The sequence below is a fragment of the Rana temporaria genome, chromosome 1 (genome assembly GCF_905171775.1).
Source record: "Rana temporaria chromosome 1, aRanTem1.1, whole genome shotgun sequence".
Lineage (NCBI taxonomy): Eukaryota > Metazoa > Chordata > Amphibia > Anura > Ranidae > Rana > Rana temporaria.
This window is the reverse complement of record NC_053489.1, coordinates 18,132,962-18,152,732: the sequence shown is the minus strand read 5'-3', so window position 1 is coordinate 18,152,732 and position 19,771 is coordinate 18,132,962. Positions and strand designations below refer to the sequence as shown.

Genomic DNA, 19,771 nt, shown 5'->3' with positions numbered 1-19,771 from the left:
GACTGCGTTCAGGTGCTATGTAACAAAATAGTCGCAGTCACACCGACTGCGTTCAGGTGTTAGTAAACTGCACACACGCAGTAAGAGTGACTGCGTTCAGGTGCTATGTAACAAAACAGGCGCAGTCACACCGACTGCGTTCAGGTGTTAGTAAACTGCACACATGCAGTAAGAGCGACTGCGTTCAGGTGCTATGTAACAAAATAGTCGCAGTCACACCGACTGCGTTCAGGTGTTAGTAAACTGCACACACGCAGTAAGAGCGACTGCGTTCAGGTGATATGTAACAAAATAGTCACAGTCACACCGACTGCGTTCAGGTGTTAGTAAACTGCACACACGCAGTAAGAGCGACTGCGTTCAGGTGCTATGTAACAAAATAGTCGCAGTCACACCGACTGCGTTCAGGTGTTAGTAAACTGCACACACGCAGTAAGAGCGACTGCGTTCAGGTGCTATGTAACAAAACAGGCGCAGTCACACCAACTGCGTTCAGGTGTTAGTAAACTGCACACACGCAGTAAGAGCGACTGCGTTCATGTGCTATGTAACAAAATAGTCGCAGTCACACCGACTGCGTTCAGGTGTTAGTAAACTGCACACACGCAGTAAGAGCGACTGCGTTCAGGTGCTATGTAACAAAACAGGCGCAGTCACACCGACTGCGTTCAGGTGTTAGTAAACTGCACACACGCAGTAAGAGCGACTGCGTTCAGGTGCTATGTAACAAAATAGTCGCAGTCACACCGACTGCGTTCAGGTGTTAGTAAACTGCACACACGCAGTAAGAGCAACTGCGTTCAGGTGCTATGTAACAAAATAGTCGCAGTCACACCGACTGCGTTCAGGTGTTAGTAAACTGCACACACGCAGTAAGAGCGACTGCGTTCAGGTGCTATGTAACAAAATAGTCGCAGTCACACCGACTGCGTTCAGGTGTTAGTAAACTGCACACACATGTAGTAGGAGCGACTGCGTTCAGGTGCTATGTAACAAAATAGTCGCAGTCACACCGACTGCGTTCAGGTGTTAGTAAACTGCACACACGCAGTAAGAGCGACTGCGTTCAGGTGCTATGTAACAAAATAGTCGCAGTCACACCGACTGCGTTCAGGTGTTAGTAAACTGCACACACGCAGTAAGAGCGACTGCGTTCAGGTGCTATGTAACAAAATAGTCGCAGTGACACCAACTGCGTTCAGGTGTTAGTAACTGCACACACGCAGTAAGAGCGACTGCACTCAGGTGCTATGTAACAAAACAGGCGCAGTCACACCAACTGCGTTCAGGTGTTAGTAAACTGCACACGCGCAGTAAGAGCGACTGCGTTCAGGTGCTGTGTAACAAAACAGACGCAGTCACACCAACTGCGTTCAGGTGGTATTAAACTGCACAAGCGCAGTAAGAGCGACTGCGTTCAGGTGCTATGTAACAAAATAGTCGCAGTCACACCAGCTGCGTTCAGGTGGTATTAAACAGCACCCGCGCAGTAAGAGCGACTGCGTTCAAGTGCTATGTAACAGCACACACGCAGTGACACCAACTGCGTTTAGGTGGTATTAAACAGCACCTGCGCAGTAAGAGCGACTGTGTTCAGGTGCTATGTAACAGCACACACGCAGTGACACCAACTGCGTTTAGTTGCTATTAAACAGCACACACGCAGTAAGAGCGACTGCATTTCTGTGCAATTCAATAGCCCACTTGCATTAACAGCGACTGCGTTTCTGTGCAAATAAATTGCACACGTGCAGTAACAGGTAATGCGTGTATGTGCAATTAACTAGCACACGTTGACTAACACAGAGTACTAAGTTTAAGCTAAACCCTAATGCAGGCAATACAACACGTTAGAGCACTGCATGTAGAACAATCTCCTTCCTGACAGATACTAATAGCAGATCTAGCTGAGCTATACAGTTTATAAATATATTTACAACTCCTAGGGATGTGAATATATTCTCTACAAACTGTAGATTTAACTATACTGACTAGCTTTCTGCTCTATCTATCTATCTATCTATCTATCTATCTATCTATCTATCTATCTATCTATCTATCTATCTATCTATCTATCTATCTATCTATCTATCTATCTATCTATCTATCTATCGATCTAGTAGAAAAGACACTGTGTCTCTATCTCTCTCTCTAACTGTCTGACTGACTTCTCTAACAAAAGCCGGAACACACTACACTAGGCCGCCGTGCAGGCTGCCTTTTATAGTGTGGGGCGTGTACTAATCCCCCTGAGCCATAATTGGCCAAAGCTACCCTGGCTTTGGCCAATTATGGCTCTTCGTTTTTTGCGCGCTGTGATTGGCCAAGCATGCGGGACATACAGCATGCTTGGCCAATCATCAGCGCTCAACGCCGCAGTGAATTGTGGGACGTTTTGCGTCACTCGAATATGGCGCGAACGACCCGTTTTGTTCGAGTTTCGTCGAACGATCGAACGACCGATATTCGAGTCGAACATATGTTCATATCGAACGCGAAGCTCATCCCTACTCTCTAGCTCTCTCATTACCTGCTCCCATGCTCGTCTCCAGGACTTTTCCAGAGCCTCTCCAAGCCTATGGAACTCCTTACCCCAATCTGTCCATCTATCTCCTTCTCTAGTAGCTTTTAGAGGATCTCTGAAAACACTCCTCTTCAGAGAAGCCTACCCTTCCCACACCTAACAACTGTATTTTCATTTGAGTCCATCTGAGTGAGTGAGTGAGTGAAAAACTTATAGAGCGAACTGAATCGCCTCTGGGCGCTATTTCCATTCCTTCTGTAAGGAAACCCTTTACCTCAGAAGAGATGAGTTTTAATCATTCTCCTGAAGGCCAAGTGGTCCGACTCCAGTCGGATGGTGGTTGGTAATGCATTCCACAGTCGAGGTCTTGGACAGCAAATCTCCGATCTCCTTTGGATTTGTATCTTGCCTTGGGTATTTCCAGTAGGTTTTGATTTGTTGATCGCAGAATGCAATTTGGGTTATAGGTTTTTATTATTTTCGTATAGATATTGGGGAGCGTTTCCTTGAATTCACTTGTGTGTTAGGCAGAGTGCCTTAAAAGTGATTCTGTCTTTCACTGGTAGCCAGTGAAGAGATCTAAGCGAAAAGGAGATCGACTCCCATGGTTTTTTTTCAGTCACTAATCGAGTGGCCGTATTTTGAACGACTTGCAGACGAGTAATTTGGTATTTGGGAAGTCCTAAATAAAGGGCATTAGCGTAGTCCAGTCTGGAATTGATGATTGTTCCCACCAAGACTGCAATGTCCTCTTTAGGGATAAAGGGGGTGAGTCGGCGTAGTAGGCGCATCAGATGGTGGGATCCGCTGACTACTGACCCTATTTGTGCATCCATTGTCATGTAGGAGTCGAAGATGACTCCGAGACTATTGACTTTGGTGCTAGGGGAGATATTTTTTCCCAAAATGGGCGGTGGGGTCCAAGTTGGGGTGGAGTGACTTTTCTGGTTTGCGTGAAACAGGAGAAGCTCTGTTTTTGAACCATTAAGTTTAAGATAACTGGATGTCATCCAGTTAACTATTAGAGTGAGGGATCTCTCTAATCCAGGAGAATGATCCTTTTTGTTGCTGATGCGGAGATATAGTTGAGTGGCGTCTGCATAGGAATGATAAAGTAGCTTCTGGTTCCTGATGATTTCAAAGAGGGGACGAAGATAAATATTGAACAGTACCGGTGATGAGGGAGATCCCTGAGGGACTCCGCATGATACCGTATGCTTTCCTGATGTGAAGGATCCCAATTTCACTGTTTGTGATCGGTTTTCCAAGAAGGAGGAGAACCATGGTAAATCGGCTTCTGTGACTTTGGCTACTTCAGCTAGCCTAGTGAGTAGTAGTCCATGGTCTACCGTGTCAAAGGCTGCACTAAGGTCCAACAGGATCAGGAGAGAGGATTATCCTTCATCTGCGGCCTCTAGGACGTCATCCCATATTTTTACCAGAGCAGTTTCAGTTCCGTGCCCTGGCCGGAAGCCTGATTGAAACGTATCAAGTAATTTTTGGGTTTCTAAATGCAGTTGTAACTGTTGTACAACTTCTTTCTCCATTATCTTGGAGAAAACATTTAGACCCGTTATGGGCCTCCTATTGTTTGGGTCTTTAGGGTCGAGGGTGTTTTTTTTTTAAGATTGGTCTTATTGTGCCTTGTTTCAACAAGGATGGCACCATGCCCACCTTGAATGATTGATTTAAAAGCTGTGCGATAGCTGGTGCCACTATATCGGCACTTTCTTTCAGCAGTTTAGTGGGAATGATGTCATTGGGTGCTGTGCTGTTGCGCAGAGACTGAATGATATTTTTTGTGGCTATGATGGAGATGGGTTTTAAGGTGAATTTAGGTGCTTGATCCGGGTATATAATGGTATTTGGGTTGGGGTTAGGGGCGGGACTCATGCGGATTCCATTTTGCTCAATGCTTGTACGGATTTTTTAAATTTTATTAATGAAATAATCCGATAGTTCGTTGCAAAATTCTTGTGAATCTGCATTGGGGGGCTCCAGGCAGGCTGGATTCATTGACTGTGAAACCAGCTTGAAGAGTTTGCGGGGGCGGTTTAGGGCCTCGGCGATGATGTTCGAGAAATGATTTTTTTTTGCCATAAAGATTTCTTTATGATATTTCTTTGTTATTGTCTTATAAATGGTATGGTTTTTATCTGAAGAGCTCCTTTTTCACGCAGCTTCTGCTCTTCTACGCTCTTGCTTTAGCAACGTCAACTGGTCGTTAAACCAGCCAGCGTTGTTTTTCCGGATGCAAGCTTTGCGTTTTGGTGCCACCCAGTCGGAGGACTGAGGTAGCGTCTTGACGATGGCGTGGAGTGTTTCTACGGCTGTTTGTTGCTGTTGTACTGTGTTTATTTTATTTCCTAGGGTCGTTTTGAAGAGTTCCGAATGGAGCTTCTTCTGAGATCTAGTCCAGTGAGTTGTCACTGGTTTTCTTGTTTTATTTGGTTTAAGATGGTTGGCGATTATAAATTTAATGGCATGGTGATCGGTCCATGGAAGTGTTGCCCCTTTTTCCCCGATTTAAATTTCCAAATCTTGTTTGAAAATGAGATCGAGGGTATGGCCTGAGGCATGAGTGGGGCCTTGTATTAATTGCTGCAGACCCAGTCCATCCAGCTGGTTGATGCAGGCGTCAGCGACGGGGTCCAATGATGAGTTGGCCCAGAGGTTGAAATCTCCAAGCACCAAAAGATGTTTGATGCTTAGAGTGTAAGAGGAGATGAATTCTGTTAATGAGGTGAGAAGGTGCGTTTTTGGGCCTGGTGGTCTATAGCAAAGTAGCATATGGACCATATCTTGGGGGTTTATTTGCAGCTGCAGAGTGAGGGTTTCCATGAATGGAAGCGAGTTTTGAAGGACTGGTTTGGTGATCGAGAGGTGAGTCTTGTGGATCACTGCCAGACCACCCCCTCTTTTCCCCACTCTGTTCTGCATTTGGATGCGATAATTTGCTGGTACCAATTCTTCCAGAATGGTGTTGCAATCGGCTGTAAGCCAGCTTTCTGTGATAAAGAGACAATCTAGATCGTGTTGAAGGATGAAATCATAGATTTCTTGCCGGTGTATTACTGCCGATCTTGTGTTGACCAAAGTGCAGGATATGCGTCTTGGCTGGCGTGTCTGGGTGCGTTTTTTTACTGTTAATTGTCGATTGATTCTTAACAGTTGCTCGCTTTTTAGCGACAATTTTTGGTGACAATTGGAAGTATTGCGGCGAATGGCTTTAATTCCCAAATGTTTTCTGCGGAGTATTTCAGGTAACCCATAGTTGCAGAAGAAAACGCAGGAAAGTGGCAGTGCTTGTGGGGAGGGGGTAATGTTGGCGCTGGGAGGAAGAGTATCTAAGTGAAACTGTCACTTTTTACGTCTTCCCTCCCTGGAATTGGTCCAGAGGAAGGCGAAAAAACCCAGACATGATAATGTCAATATGCAGCGCCTAGGGAAAAAATTCCTTCCTGATCCCTGCTGGCGATCGGTAAAACCCTGGATCAAGTACTTTGTAAATAGGGGCGTGGGAGATGCGTACCCTTGAATTGAGTACAGGGGTCAAGTTTAAGGCTAAAAACGGCCTGTATAGGAGGAAGGTGAGGGTGAGTGAGGGCAGTGTTAATGCTATGGACATAGCAGGGAGTACCAAGATGGCCACCAACCGGGACTAGGCCCGAGCCGGGGGCTGTAGTAATGGGGCAGCGAGGTGGGGGGAGAAGGGGACCAATAAGGGCGCTGTCAGGAGAGTGTAGTGGGGGCCTGAGCGGTGTGTAATAAAATAGGGGGATATCACCTTAGATGTGCGGGATGTCCCGCTAGGCCACGGCTGAAGCCGCAGACTTTCCTGGGAAGCGGCCCCGATATTGCGTCCGCTTTCCGGCAGCGGTAATCCCCGCAGGTGGGGATAGGAGCTGGCGGGGGGAGGCGATATAGTGTTTGGGGGATGCAGGGGGGTCCCGGTCGTCCGATTCCCGGGACCGAAACTGCGGCTTATCCTGAAAGGGACGGCCGCATTCAGTCCAAGGGGACAGATCCGGTAGCTGGAAGGGGAACCCCTTACCTTCGAAGGTGTTGCTGGAGGAAGGAGGGGGGCCCAAGGAGGAGGCTAGGGCAGCTGTACTGGAACCTGCGGGAGAGAAACACCTGCCTGCCTGCCTACCGAGGAGGAAGGAGTCACTGGAGGTCAGGTGAGAGGAGCTCATAGGCACCATCCGTCTGCTAGACCGGGCGCCTACTGACTGTCTACAGGACTCTGCTCTCTCGCTGCTAGTGGGCTAGTGCACAGATGGAGGAAAATCTGATCATCCCCCCACAGCTACTACCCTTTGGTCCACTTGACACTCCCTTCTAAACTGTAAGCTCTAACGAGCAGGGCCCTCTGATACCTCCTGTATTGAATTGTAATGTGACTGTACTGTCTTCCCTGATGTAAAGTGCTGCACAAACTGTTGGCGCTATATAAATCCTGTATAATATTATTAATAATAATAATAATAATAATAATAATAATAATAACTTGGATGAGCTATGAATCCGCCTCTTCAAAAACACAAAGCAAGCAAGTTCAGATGAGTGTGACTAACAACTACTAGCTATACCATGACTTGGATAGATAAGAATGTTCACAGACATCTTAGAATGAGTAAATCTATTTCTGAAAAATGTGTGTGTGTGCAGGGGGGAGATCCAAACTTAGCAGCAAATCCACAATCTAGTAGTGTATTTAAGATTTGTGCTGCCCTAGGCCTGACTAAACTTGTGCACCCCTAATTTAAATATGACCCACCCCTTCCTGTGAAGGCCACACCCCTTGCTGTTTAAGACCCGTCCTGAAAATTTTGAGTGGGACACTAGTTCTGAGGGCCTGGGGGGGGGGGGGCAATGGAGTCCCTTAATTTGCATAGATTTCCTCTAATTTCCTGTTTGGCTATGGGGCAGGAAGTGAAGGGAAATCTCTGCAAAGGGACAGGGATGGTAAAAAATAAACTGACAGGGGCTATAACCCTCCCTTGCTCAATCCAAAATGAAAAAAAAAAGTGTTGCCTATAGATCTACTTTTTGTACAAATTTCTGATAATTTTATGGAGTGGACTAAGAAGATATAACCATGCCAATGGTGCAGCAGAAAACATATAGCACAGAAAGGAAGGTTTGTGGTCCAGGATGATTGGACAGTGAAAATTAGAAGCACGGCCCCCCCACAGGTGCAGAATACCAGCCACTGGAAGCAGTGGGGGCTCTAGACTAATTTGCCTCTCTGCCCAGTCCGCCCCATAAGACTGGCACTACAATAATAGTGTAGTGCAAGCTGGCGGGGACTCTTTCTGTGCTGCCCCCCCTGCAAAGTGCTGCCCTGGGCCTGGGCCTTGTTGGCCTAGGCCAGGATACAGCGTTGCCACAAGGAATGAATGGCAGGTGCAGTGCTCAGAACAGGAGAACCACCATTAAGTGATACATGTGTAGCGCCCTGCTACTTTCATAGCTGGTGCTGCTTTAAATTTAGAGGGTGGTCAGTGATTTAGTTGCCTCTGAACATGTTATTTCTGCCAAATTTGGGCCTCTGTTTCAGCCATGGCTGTACTGTGGGTGACCACTATTGCTGTCTGTGGTGCCTGTACCACCCCAGGCCAAGGGCATGTTGGGTGTTTTTCTTCGACAGCCAATCCGTGGGGGTTGATCGCCTTGCTGTGCATGCTGGGGGAGAGTATTTAAGGGACAGACGTCATTGGTTCTGGGTCGATTGGTCAATAGAAAAAAAGTTTTAAAAACAGACGTTTTTTCTGGAGCAGTGATTTTAATGATGCTTAAATAGAAAAAAAAATGAAAAATTCCTTTAAATATTGTACCTGCTGGGTGTCTATAGTATGCATGTGAAGTGGCACATGTTTAGAACTGTCCCTGCACAAAATGACATTACTATAAGAAAAAAGTAAATAAAACTGCATGCGGCTTTAATGTAATGTCTGGTCCCTGCAATATGGATGAAAATTATTGAGAAAAATAGCACAGACACAGACAGTACACACACCACATAGCTTTAGGTGCACACTGCAGAGGATACAGGCAGTACACACTATGTAGCTTTAGGTGCAATCTGCAGAGGACACGGGCAGTACAAACCAAGTAGCTTTAGGTGCAAACTGCAGAGGACACAGGCAATACACCACGTGAGAATACTGCAGCTAGCAAAATCATATATATACAACACCTGGGATGCATATATATCCTCTACACACTGTAACATTAACTGACTAGCCTGCCTGCCTGCCTGCTCTATCTACCTGCAAAAAATGCTGTCGCTCTCTGTTCTCTCTTAACCACCGCAACACACTACACAAGGCCGACCTGCAGGCAGCCTTTTATAGTGTGGGGGGCGTGTACTAAACCCCCTGAGCCATAATTGGCCAAAGCCACCCTGGCTTTGGCCAATTATGGCTCTCCGTTTTTTTTGCAAGCTGCGATTGACCAAGCATGCAGGTCATAGTGCATGCTTGGCCAATCATCAGTTAGCAATGCACTGTGCTGCCGCAGTGAATTATAGGCTGTGAAACGTAACTCGAATTTGGCGCCAAAGGCCCAAAACGTTCGTAATTCGAGCATTTGACCATAAATGTACGCTCACGCCAATCATATGTTTTTAGCGGCTTCGTCAAATCTTCATGTCAAATCTTTCCTCTCTATGTAGAATAATCTTGGACTAATAGAGTTTTTTTTTTTAAAGTGTATTTTGTGCGTGTACTCGAGGGAGGAGCCGGACTGCAGGAGTTGGGAGGCCTCCCTAGAGGCAATCTGCCACCTTTCCCCATGCCCCGGGTGGCAATGGTGGGTGTCCTCCCACACAGCCTGCCCTACTTTGAAGCCCAACGGGGCAGAGGGACTCCCTATAAGGGAGTGAGAGGATCTAGCCCGCTCAACCAGTCCTGTGCCTCTCTTTTTAGAGACCGCGTGGTCAAAGTGCGTGCATATTAACCCAATTTAGAGTGCATGTAAGTGTGGTGGTTTTTGTGGGAGGGGGGTTGGCATACTAAGCACAGGCTTACCTCGCATAGCACACCCACCGGGAGCCGGCTGAGACCACCAAACTCAATTCACATGTAGCTGAGACCGGGATCCGAACCCCTAGCTGCAGAGGTGAATGGCTTGTCAGCGCAGTGCCAATCGCGTTGAGCCACCGCAGCTCCCGGACTAATAGAGTTAAGGTTAGGCACATTCAACCACAGGTTCGATAGACACAGATCGCTATTGTTAAGTCATGTCAAATCTTCTATCTACATCAAACTGTTGTCACAATGAAACAAAATAAAGCATTTTTTATGTTGGATCTTTCAGATTTCGGATTCTGCGCGTTTGTTATCGTTTGTTAAAACGAACGTGAAAATCCCCAAAATTTGGACGAAAATGCAATCGGACGAAAACTAATGCACATGTCTAATGAAAGCTGGTCTGGGGTGGTCTGGGCAGGAAGGGGGTGAAAGTGTCTGGTATTGAAGTGGTTAACATCAAGTGGGCATACCATAATACCAAGTTCTAATCCCTCAATAAAATAACAAAACAAAGTACTGAACTGTTTTCAGATCCTGGGAAACACAAAATTTGGTGTGCTTGGCTGCAAAGGGTGGGGGGGTCTCATTCTACCTGCAGCTCCTTAGGGGGTGCCCTACAGGTTTATTTACAGTGTGCTTGATTTTTGCTATATTGTATTATTTAAAAAAAATATATATTTGTTTATATTTAGGTTTCATGCACTTAAAATGCTACTGGAAGTCCCATCTATGTATTCATTTTTTGAGTATATAGCAGAGGAGGCTTTTTTGCCTTGTACACACGGCAGGACTTTCCAAGAAAAAAAGTCAGACAGGCTTTTTTTCTAGGAAAGTCCGTCCGTGTGTAGCCTCCATCTGACTTTTTTTCTTGGAAGTTCAACAGACCTTAGATTAGAAGTCCGTCCGTGTGTAGCCTCCATCTGACTTTTTTTCTCGGAAGTCCAACAAACCTTAAATAGGACTTACTTGCATGGTCAAAAGTCCGACTGTGTGTACAAGGCATTATAAACATTTTGATTCTTTAATCTATTAATCTATTAATTAATCTAAATTAAATTTTTGCTATCCCGCTGCAGTGGAGAACTCAATAGAAATGCAGCTTAATGTTTTCATTAGTCCTCTGGAAACTTCATGGAAAGGTTAGACTGTTAAGGGTGTCCTCTTGGTCTTAGAGCATTTGGAGCCCCTTGTGGTATGAAAAGTGTTCTTCAAAGCTCCTCCTGAGACAAAGTTGTGATCATGAAGGTCTGCTATCTTTAGTAGTAGCATTTTTTATAAGCAGTACGGTTGAAGTCGTGTTGATTTTTTCCTTATGAAGTAACAGCAGTAACTCCTGTTTAACCTGAGACCTTTTTGGGCTGGAGGAAGAGGTCCAGTTTTTTAGAATAGATCTCCGGGTCTCTAAGAGGCAGATTAGGATCCAGTCCTTGTGTAGTAAATAGGCAATGGGAGGGAACCATGTCAGGAGTTGTTTGTCCCAATACCCAAAGATTAGAAGGAGGGGATCATTTGGGAGGTGAAACAAAGTGATGCCATGAATGAAGGACATAACTTGGTCCCTGAAGGTGGAGATGCCTGTATATTTGCATGCTCAGAAATGGTGTTTATGTTTAATGCCTTGTACACATGGTCGGACTTCCCGAGAAAAAAGTCAGACAGGCTTTTTTTCTTGGAAAGTTTGGCCGTGTGTAGCCTCAATCTGACTTTTTTTTGTCGAAAGTCCGATGAACCTTAGAGAGAGAACCTGTTCTATATCTTTGCGCCGGACTTCCGACGGACTCACGGTGGACTTTTGCATGGTCAAAAGTCCGACCGTGTGTACAAGGCATTACAAACACTTTGATTCTTAGATTAGATTTATAACGGTAGCTCCGTTTGTACAGTGTTTAATTACTGGTGACAGATTAGAAGACCTTGAGGTACACTATTAGTGGTTGGGTTTTGTCCCAGCACACAGCACACATGCAGTTTACAACACAAATATGAGCAAAAACACAAAGAACATGACCAATTGAGGTAGAGATTTAACAGGCACCCACCTACAATGTACTACTATACTACTGGCTCAAATTTCTGATACTGTACATCCCAAAATTTTATTTTCCTTTACAGCCACTACCTTACCCATTCCAAGGCATCTCCAGCTTGCATATATCACCTATCCATAACTGTATAGAAAAATAATGTGTCATAACATATTCAGAAGTGTATTAATCTACCTGTGTGTACTGGTAAACATTCAAGATCTCAGCCATGGCAAGTGTTGTTAGGAAAGTGGAATCACCCACAAAACCAACAACCTCTGAGCTTTCTATACAAGAGTAGTTTGGAGCATCTCTTCTATAACCAGAAAGTATCCTAAGGATGAAATGTATTGCTTTGATAGGATACGCACATGAATCGAACAAGTGATAGCCCAGAGTAATGTTGGGAAGGAGATTAGGATCATTGTTAATCTCATCAATTGCAAAGAAAAATGGCATCAAGTATTCATATTCCTTTACATCCAACCTGTGAAGAATTTGGAAAGTATAACATGTAGTATTAATTATGGTTATCTGTGCACAAATTAACCACTTGATGCCTGGGAAGGTTTTTTTACCTTCATGACCAGACCATTTTTTTTGCTATTCAGCGCTGCCTGGCAAATGTGCGGTCATGCAACACTGTACACAAATTCAATTTACATCATGTTTTTTCCCATACAAATAAAATTTACATAAGGTGGTAATTGATCACCACTGTTTTTTCTTTTACTTTATTATTATATAAAATAATTGAATAATTGAATAAAAATTAAGCCAAAACAAACCAATTAATTAAGCAGCAACTCTCCTGTGAGATCTAAACATAGTGCCATAAAAATCAAAAGAGTTGTGATTAATAAATAATAAATGACACCCATATAATACAAACAATAGGTGCCATCCCAATGAATCAACGTCCAAAAAAAGGTGCCATCCAAATGAATCAAAGTCCAAAAGAGTGAGAACACAGTGGAATTTTGGTTTAAGAGTAACGCGGTTAACAAGCGTTTTGAATAACGAGTAACTTTTTCTTTTTTTTTTAAATCCTGACTTTGCGAGTGTTGTCTTGCAAAACTAGCAGAATTCAAGCTAATTTGGTGTGCAGTACCGCATTTGGCCAGAGGTGTGGGGGCACCGGTGACACTCGGAATGTTTCAGAGCTGGTTGGAAATACTGTAATCACTTGGAAATTCTCGGAAACACTCTGTTCCTAAGTGTTTCCAAACCTTTCCGAGGTTTTTCCGAGCTGTCCTCGAGCTGTCTTCAAATTCTGAGGCTTTCCGCCAACCCAAACTCTGGCCACATGCGGTATAACATTCCAGAGATGTCAATGCGGAACAAATTATCTTAATTTCCATTGACTTCTATGGGGAAACTTGCTTTGATATGTAAGTGCTCTGGATTACAAGCATTCTCCTGGAACGGATTGTGCTCGTAATTCAAGGTTCCACTGTATAGACATGCAATATTTGTTAATACATCTTCAATATAGCCATCACCCGTCACCAAGAGTAAGATCTTGTCTGGAGCACCACCACCTGTATCCAGACAAAATGCCCACTTACCAGCTCAAAGAGACCTCCTATCACAGAAGGTCAGCAACGCTTGTGGCTACACACCTTGACATGGCATTTCAATGCCGTTTTAAAGATCTCCTCGGAGCCATAGGTGAAGACCATCCAGATGATGCTTCCATAAAAATACAAAAAAAAAAGTTCCACATAATGATAAATCTTATGAAAAAATTATTAAAATAAAGTAAGGTCGCATTTACATCAAGGCAATGTTAAAAAAGCCTTAATAACGCCCTCATCAGCCAGCAATACATAAGCAGCCCACACTTAAGGGAATCAAAAAACATGATGAAGTCAGCAAGTCTCGCCGCTCTGCTGACTTGGACTTTATTTATTTTTTTACCTTTTTTGGATGCCACTTATTGTATGTATTATATGTGTAATGCAGGGCTTGACAAATCCCGGGCGCCAGGTCGCCGTTGCGATTAGAAATTGTGCCCTGGCTCCTAGGCTTTTGTCAGTGACAGAGTGCCTCTGCTATAGGGCAGGTTGCGGGGTCTTCACCGGGAAAGTGGAGGGGACCCGGGGCCTCGTAAAGCACTGTCTGGTTGATTAGCGGTGGTAGCACGTGAAGCATGTAGCACATAATTAGCGGTGGTAGCACGTGAAGCATGTAGCACATGATTAGCAGGGATGGAGCAGTAAGATAGGCGCAGCAGCCGCTGACACAGCGGGAGGAGCGAGCAGCCAACAGTGTGAAATTCAGCCTGTCATCCCCACTGCTGCTGCCCTCCCCTTGGTTTCTGCGGGAGGCAGCGGCCCGGTTCGGGAACATGGGGGATTCGAAATCGTGGTCTCCCAGCACCAGAGCGTGCTGATCTTCTAGCTGGAGCCATTAGGAGGTAATCACATGCCTGCCAGCGTGTCAATCGTGGCCACACACTGCACACAGCAAACTGTTTTTTTTTCCTGCTTTATCACATTCTATATTTTCTTTTTATTACATAGTTCATTTCTAAAAAAAATCCTTTTGCAGCATGGAAATGTACAGTATATGTATATATCACCTATACCCTGTGCAATGTATCAAATATTTCTTAATTCATGTGCAAAAAAGACAACACGATATTGCTTAAAACGGAGGTTCACCCATAACGAACACATTTTCCCCTTAGCTTCATGCTCGTTTTGTCTACGGGAATCGGCTAGTTGTTTTAAAATATGACCTGTACTTACCGTTTACGAGATGCATCTTCTCCGCCGCTTCCGGGTATGGGCTGTGGGACTGGGCGTTCCTTCTTGATTGACAGTCTTCCGAGAGGCTTCCGACGGTCGCATCCATCGCGTCACGATTTTCCGAAAGAAGCCGAACGTCGGTGCGCAGGCGCAGTATAGAGCCGCACCGATGTTCGGCTTCTTTCGGCTACTAGTGACGCGATGGATGCGACCGTCGGAAGCCTCTCGGAAGACTGTCAATCAAGAAGGAACGCCCGCTCCCGAAGACCCATACCAGGAAGCGACGGAGAAGATGCATCTCGAAAACGGGTAAGTACGGATCATATTTTAAAACAAATAGCCGATTCCACTAGACAAAACAAGCATGAAGCTAAGGGGAAAATAGAAAAAAAAAACGAATTGGGTGAACTCCCGCTTTAATTCAATTGCAAATAAAAAAACAACATATCATTCAATAGAGTGCCTTGTGCAAATATAAACCAAAGTGCATATATAAAGAAAACGTCCAACTATTTCATGCCAAAAAATATCAAGTCCTGCAAACCACTATTAGATAGGATTAACGCTCCCCCACCTTTTTTCATTATAACAATTTTTTTATGTTATCATAAACAGGATAGCAGCTGTTTCCTTATCAACCTTCTTTTTAAAATTTTATTTAAATGTTTGGAATTCTTTCACTGGGCTGTTGATACCCAGTGTAGTTCAGTAGTGCAGGTTTTCCTCTCTTTTAACGCAATGTTAGCCCCATGTATGACAGCGTGGCGTACAGTCCTGTACATAAATTTGCATTGCGGAGTCATACCAAAGAAAAAACTGGCTCCTAACTTTTTTAGCTGGCGCCTAGTTTCAGAGAAAATGTGTCAAGCCCTGGTGTAATGTAATATTTATTTAGCACAACTTTCTACTTTCTGTTATAAAAAATATCCAATAGAATCAAATTTCTGCATAAATTTAAGATAAAATGCATTCTGCTACATATCTTTGGCTAAAAAAATACCTGTGTATATTTATTGGTTTGTGTCAAAGTTATAGGGCTGGATTCAGATACATTGGTGTATATGTCCGCCTGGCCTAACGTATCTGAGATACGTTACGCCACTCTAACTTTGGGCGCAAGTTCTTTATTCAGAAAGAACTTGCGCCCTTAGTTACAGCGGCGTAACGTATCTGTTGCGGCGTAAGGCCGCATAATTCAAATGGGGATGTTGGGGGCGTGTATTATTTAAATCTAACTTGACCCCGCGTTTTTGACGTATTATTTGAACGGCGCATGCGCCGTCCTAAAATATCCCAGTGTGCATTGCTCTAAATGACGTCGCAAGGACGTCATTGCTTTCGTACATAAATTGCGTCCAGCCGTATTCGCGAACGACTTATGCAAACAACGTAAAATTTCAAAACTTGGCGCGGGAACGACGGCCATACTTAACATTAGCTACCCCTCATATAGCAGGGGTAACTATACGCCGGAAAAAGCCGAACGCAAACGACGTAAAAAAATGCGCCGGGCGGTCGTTCGTTTCTGAATTGGCGTAAATCCTCATTTGCATATAACTTGCGTAAAAATACGAAAGCGCCACCTAGCGGCCAGCCTGGAAGTGCAGCCTGAGATCCAACGGTGTAAGACACCTACACCAGTCGGATCTTAGGCATATCTATGCGTAACTGATTCTCTGAATCAGTCGCATAGATACGACCGGCGGAACTCAGAGATACGACGGCGTATCAGGAGATACACTGTAGTATCTCTTTCTGAATCCGGCCCATAGAGTCTACAAACTATGGCATTTATACATCTCTGACTTTCTAATTGCCTATCACATTTTTTTTTTTTTTGAGGTGTTAACATGCCAGGACAGTGCAGGCACCCCACCAAATGACATGGAAGGTTTTATGTTTTGCAATAAGCTTTTTTTTTATATATACAAAATTATCACTTTGAATAAATATTTCTCACACATGCAATGGCACACATGTGTGTAATTACACCTAAAAGCACATTCTGATATTTTTCTCGAGTGTGGGGATACCAAACACATATGAGAGACTTTTTGGGAGCCTAGCCATGTACAGGGGCCCAAAATTCAATGACCACCTTCAGGCTTTCAAAGGGTGTAACTTCCGCATTTTATTTCCTTACTACCTATCACATTTTGTAGAGGTCCTAAAATGCCGGGACAGTATAAGCACCCCCACAGATGGCCCCTTTTTTGGAAAATAGACATGAGAGGCATGGTGAGTATTTTCCAGATATAATTTTAAATCACAAGGTTTTGAAAAATTAAAAATAAAATTGTTGTCCCCATACTATGGCGAAGTAGCAGAATGTGTTGTGTGGTGTAATGCCACATATAACCATGACATGTGTGAGAAATATCTCAGTAAAGTGACAACCTTGTGTAAAACAATTAGTTTTGTTTTCATGTTTTTTTAAACTTGTGACAGAAAAAAGATCCTCAAAAAGGAAACAAGAAAATACTTTGGGGCTTTGGGCTGTCTACTTTCCAACAAGGGGTAATTTTGAGGGTGTTTATACTGTCCTGGCATTTTAGGGCCTTTGAAATTGTGATAGGTAAGCAGGAAATAAAATGCATAATTAATACCCCTTAAAAGCCTGAAGGTGGTCATTGGATTTTGGGTCCCTATACATGTCTATGCTGCTAAAAAGTCACACTCATGTGTGAGACGAAAGAAGTAGAAAAATTTGTTTTGGGTTGAATGAAAAAAAAAAATACATTAATCGATGTGAATGAAGAAATCCCTGTCAGAAAAAGTGTATGTTATGCCCACCATTAGAAGCTTCCCTCACACATTCACCCACTCTTTTAATGTGGGGCATACATTTATTATTATTTTTTTCATTAAGCATGTGGACTGAAAAAAAAAAAACGAACAAATGCCTCTATTCACATTGTGGATGATGTGAATGAAGAAATGAAGAAATCGCTGCCAGAAAAAAAAGTTTTGGCCGAGAAGGTCTATCGGGAAGCATAGAAGCTACCACACACTGACCACCTCACTCCCCTAATTCTGGGCACACACATTCTATTTTATCAATAATAAAACCAGCGCTTAAAAAATAATATCTCTCACAAATGAGTCCCTATAGTGTCCCCTCAGAATAATCTTTAATAACATTTGTATTCAATAAAGTGCATTTGTTCATAACTACATTAATATTGGGGACACTATTATAGTTCTGTTTGTGATCAAGATATTGATCCATAAAGTCACTATGATAGCGATGGTGGTGATCGGTGACTTATAGTGTGGCTGTGATAGTGTGGTGGGCAATTAGGGATTGGTGCTAACTGGCACTGGCTGGGAGGGATGCTAACTGGCTCTGACGCTATCTGACATCACTATTGATGCTAATACAGTGATTAGTGATAAATACTGTACACATAAGCCCTGTACACACAGCCCAGAATCTCGCCGTTGTTTTTCCTGCCCAGAATCTTGGCAAGATTCTCTTGCTGGCTGAGTGTACTGTACACACGGGCCATTCAAAAGAACAACCGTTCTTTTGAATGGCATGAACGCGGTGACATCATCAAGTCACATTCAATGCCATTACAGTGATCTTGCTTCACCCTACCTATTCCTTGGAAGCTACTGCACATGCGTCAAAGTCATTTTGAGCATGCACAGGTTTCCACGCAGAGGTAAGAATACAGACGCTTGGGTTTCTCGGCAGGGAATCTCACAACGAGAAAATAGAGAGCAGGTTCTCTATTTTTCTCGTTGAGATTCTGGGCAGATTTTGTGATGAGAAACCTCAAAGCCTCGTACACAAGCACGGTTTACTCAGCAAGAAAGCTCTTCCAGCAGTTTTCTTGCCAAGAAAACCGTGCTTGTGTACGAGGCTTAACACTGTACTAGTGGCACTCGCTGGGTGACAGGGCAATCAAAGGGTTAACTGGAGGTCAATCTAAGGGTGAATGCGCCTAACAAGTGTATGCAAGTGCAAATGTGCTGATTTTACACACAGTGGTCTTGGAAGAGAAGAACCAGCAAGGTCTGTGTGTCTACGTTTACAAACAAGACACAGGACCGTGCTGTGGTTGAAACATTCGCAAACAGAGAAAGAAGATACACACCCCATGCAGACAGAATCCTGGCGGAGAAGGACCGCATTGCTGCAATGTATCAGTTCTAATAACAATAGCATTAAGCTCCCCAAAATTGTTGCTGCAACTTCCTATGAAAAATGTAAAAAAAACAATATAATTAAATTAAATTAAAAACAAACAAACAGATAAAGTGATGTACTTACTGTGTACAGAGATTACATTCACGGCTGTCACGGGTCATCATTTTAATGGTTTTGTGTACAGAGAAGATTCCTCCGATGATCACATCTCCTGTCTTGTAATACTCATATTCAAACACAGGCTGCATAGGGGCAAGGCAACACAAGTCTAAATTCTGATCTGGAGATCGGGAGAGATATTGTCCTTGTAAGATAAACACAATCCCAAAGAGGACAATGAGGATCGGAAATCCGTCCATGACAGAGGACATCACTGACAGCTGCGTGCGTCCTCCACACTGGAGGCATCATCTCCAGCACTTTATATACAAGATCTGAGATTAATATAGGATGGAAGAGAAATGTCTGAGGAAAACTTACAGTGACGTGATTCTCAACATCAAAAATAAAATATGTATTTAACTAAATAATAATATCAATCCTCTATTTTCTTCAGACTGAGAGCTTAACCAGTTACTGTCCTACAAATGTTATCTGATGTTTCAGCAAGAGAAAACACATTAGCTCTATGGCCTGAGCTCCTGCACATGTGTACACCCCAATACCTATATCTCCATCTGTCACATTCCTGTTAGGGGAACTCATGATGTTGAGGGTGGCCTCTTGCATAATTCCAATCCAAGCAGCCCTTGTGGTAGAGACAAGTAGTGCTAGGGCAGCGGAAGGGTGCAGGTATCAGGAAGTTGGTGCTGTGAACTTAGGCCTCATACACACGATAGGTTAACCAGAGGACACCGGTCTGATGGACTGTTTTCATCGGTCAAACCCGATCGTGTGTGGGCCCCATAGGTTATTTAACCATCGGTTAAAAAAAGCCAACTTGCTTTAAATTTAACCGATGGATTCCTAACCGATAGGACAAAACCGATCGTTAGTAGGCACGACCATCGCTTAAAAATCCACGCATGCTCAGAATAAAGTCGACGCATGCTTGGAAGCATTGAACTTCGTTTTTTTCAGCACGTCATTGTGTTTTACGTCACCGCGTTCTGACCCAATTGTTTTTTTAACCGATGGTGTGTAGGCGTGACGGACCATCAGTCAGCTTCATCGGTTAACCGATGAAAACGGTCCATCAGTCCATTTTCATTGGATGGACTGATCGTGTGTACAAGGTGTGACAGAACCCACTGTCACTGTGTGTTTTGGAAGGGACT

At 43.9% G+C, this 19,771-nt stretch overlaps 1 protein-coding gene across 1 annotated transcript in view; it reads right to left on the bottom strand.

Moving 5' to 3' along the window:
- The window catches only part of LOC120926011 (vomeronasal type-2 receptor 26-like), a 53,347-nt gene extending 34,482 nt beyond the window's left edge, over positions 1-18,865 (bottom strand). The window contains exons 1-2 of the mRNA XM_040336068.1: positions 18,618-18,865; positions 11,781-12,072 (exon numbers count right to left, since the gene is read on the bottom strand). Coding sequence (XP_040192002.1) covers positions 11,781-12,072; positions 18,618-18,865 — 540 coding nt within the window. The remainder of the gene's footprint in view (positions 1-11,780; positions 12,073-18,617) is intronic.
- Between the last annotated feature and the right edge of the window lie 906 nt (positions 18,866-19,771).